Source organism: Amphimedon queenslandica, unplaced genomic scaffold, assembly GCF_000090795.2.
Source record: "Amphimedon queenslandica unplaced genomic scaffold, v1.1 AMPQUscaffold_6817_Cont21228, whole genome shotgun sequence".
Lineage (NCBI taxonomy): Eukaryota > Metazoa > Porifera > Demospongiae > Haplosclerida > Niphatidae > Amphimedon > Amphimedon queenslandica.
The window spans coordinates 1-1,948 of record NW_003552895.1 but is presented as its reverse complement, the minus strand read 5'-3'; the positions used below and the strand labels follow the sequence as shown (position 1 = coordinate 1,948).

General features: G+C 35.0%; 1 protein-coding gene across 1 annotated transcript; it reads right to left on the bottom strand.

Annotated features, from left to right (window-relative positions):
• Positions 1–26: 26 nt before the first annotated feature.
• LOC100636054 (probable alpha-glucosidase Os06g0675700) lies at positions 27–1,941 on the bottom strand (the record flags this gene model as incomplete). Its single annotated transcript, XM_003391715.2, has 5 exons — positions 1,860–1,941; positions 1,525–1,804; positions 1,355–1,471; positions 209–316; positions 27–121 (listed from the first exon to the last, which is right to left on the bottom strand). Coding segments are annotated over exons 2-5 (549 nt in total), but the record flags the coding sequence as incomplete, so codon positions are not given.
• Between the last annotated feature and the right edge of the window lie 7 nt (positions 1,942–1,948).

Here is a 1,948-nt window from a genome sequence, read left to right as displayed (position 1 = left end):
ATTTATTCTATACCCTGTAGACTCACTTGTGGATCATCTCCAATTGCATTGTGATTACGAGAGAAAGGATAGAATGCTCCTAACTGCATCCACCTACCGCACAATTCCTCGTTAGTGCTGCCTATAAATTCAAGAATAAATTGATTAAAATTAATTTATGATACAATCGATAATTGAGGCCAACCCTTAAGGCTATTTATAAACTGACCTGCGAATCCACAGATATCAGCTCCTATAAGTGGAATCCCAAACATCTGGAAGTTGAGTACATCAGGGATGCTAGTGTAGATGTTCTCCCAATCAGCATGATTGTCACCTAAATATGATATTAACATTACACTATTAATGGTGGTTTCCACAAAGCATACTGAGTGAGCTATATAAAGCATGCTTCATGAGTTGACAATTAATGGTCCTAACTTGAAAAATTTAAGTCAGAATTGGCTCATACTTTTTACATAGCATAAGGACATCAATATGCATTAGAAAATGTAATAAAAATTGGGGGTGATTTTGGAGCCATTTTTTGAAAAAACCATGGGCTATAGTACAGGGATTTTTTCAGAATTTTGACGTTTTCTTAAAATGGCCGTAACTTGAAAAATTGAAGTCGGAATCAGCTCAAACTTTTTACATAGCATAAGGACATCAATATGTATTAGAAAATTTAATAAAAATTGGGAGTGATTTTGGAGCCATTTTTTGAAAAAAACCATGGGCTATAGTACAGGGATTTTTTCAGAATTTTGACATTTTCTTGAAATGGTTGTAACTTGAAAAATTGAAGTTGGAATCACCTCAAACTTTATACACAGCATAAGTACATCCAGGAGTCCTGGTACATCAATATGCATCAGAAAATGTAATAAAAATTTGGGGTGATTTTGGAGCCATTTTTTGGAAAAAACCATGGGCTATAGTACAGGGATTTTTTCAGAATTTTGACATTTTCTTGAAATGGTTGTAACTTGAAAAATTGAAGTTGGAATCACCTCAAACTTTATACACAGCATAAGTACATCCAGGAGTCCTGGTACATCAATATGCATCAGAAAATGTAATAAAAATTGGGAGTGATTTTGAAGCCATTTTTCAAAAAAACCATGGGCTATAGTATAGGGATTTTTTCAGAATTTTTGCATTTTCTTAAAGTGGCTGTAGCTTGAAAAATTTAAGTCAAAATTAGCTCAAACTTTATACACAGCATAAGGACATCAACATGTATTTGAAGTAATAAAAATCAAGGGTGATTTTGGAGCCATTTTTTGGGAATAAACCATCCATGGTTTTTCCTCAAATTTGCTAATTTTTAAAATCCTGTGGAAAACCCTATGATGAGTGAATGCAATAATACCTGTCCAATGTCCAGCATGAGACCCAGAACCTGGGAATGTGGACCTGCTGATAACGAGACTCCGAGCTTTCCTTATGTCTTCCAGTGCTAAGTTAGTAGCTATTGACTCAGTTAAACCTAACAATTATTGATAAAAATAATTAAAATATTCTGATGCCCTTATTGCTCACCAAACAAATTGTGAGTATTATATTCCAGTACTCCTCCATAATGAACTGCATCCGTTGAAATGGTCTTTACATTGAGCGCTACTCTATTCCCTTGATTGTCAATCTGATATGGAGGAGAGTTAGGATCAAAGCCATTGTATGGGATAGTGGGTTTTGGAGCTTGCTGTATTGTCGCTGAGTCATCGTCAGATGAGCACTCTCCATTGCAAAAGTTACTAATTTCATTCATGTCTATCCACAAACCATCAACTGGGAAGTAATTGGTACGAAAGCTTTGAATCTGAGGATTATACATAATATTAGAAAAGAGGAAATGATTAAATTTGAAGCGTTACATTATTTTCCCAATACTGGTTAGCTTTTGGATGAAAGAAGTCAGGGAAGGTAGTAATCCCTGGCCATACTTTACCAGTCAATGGCTTCC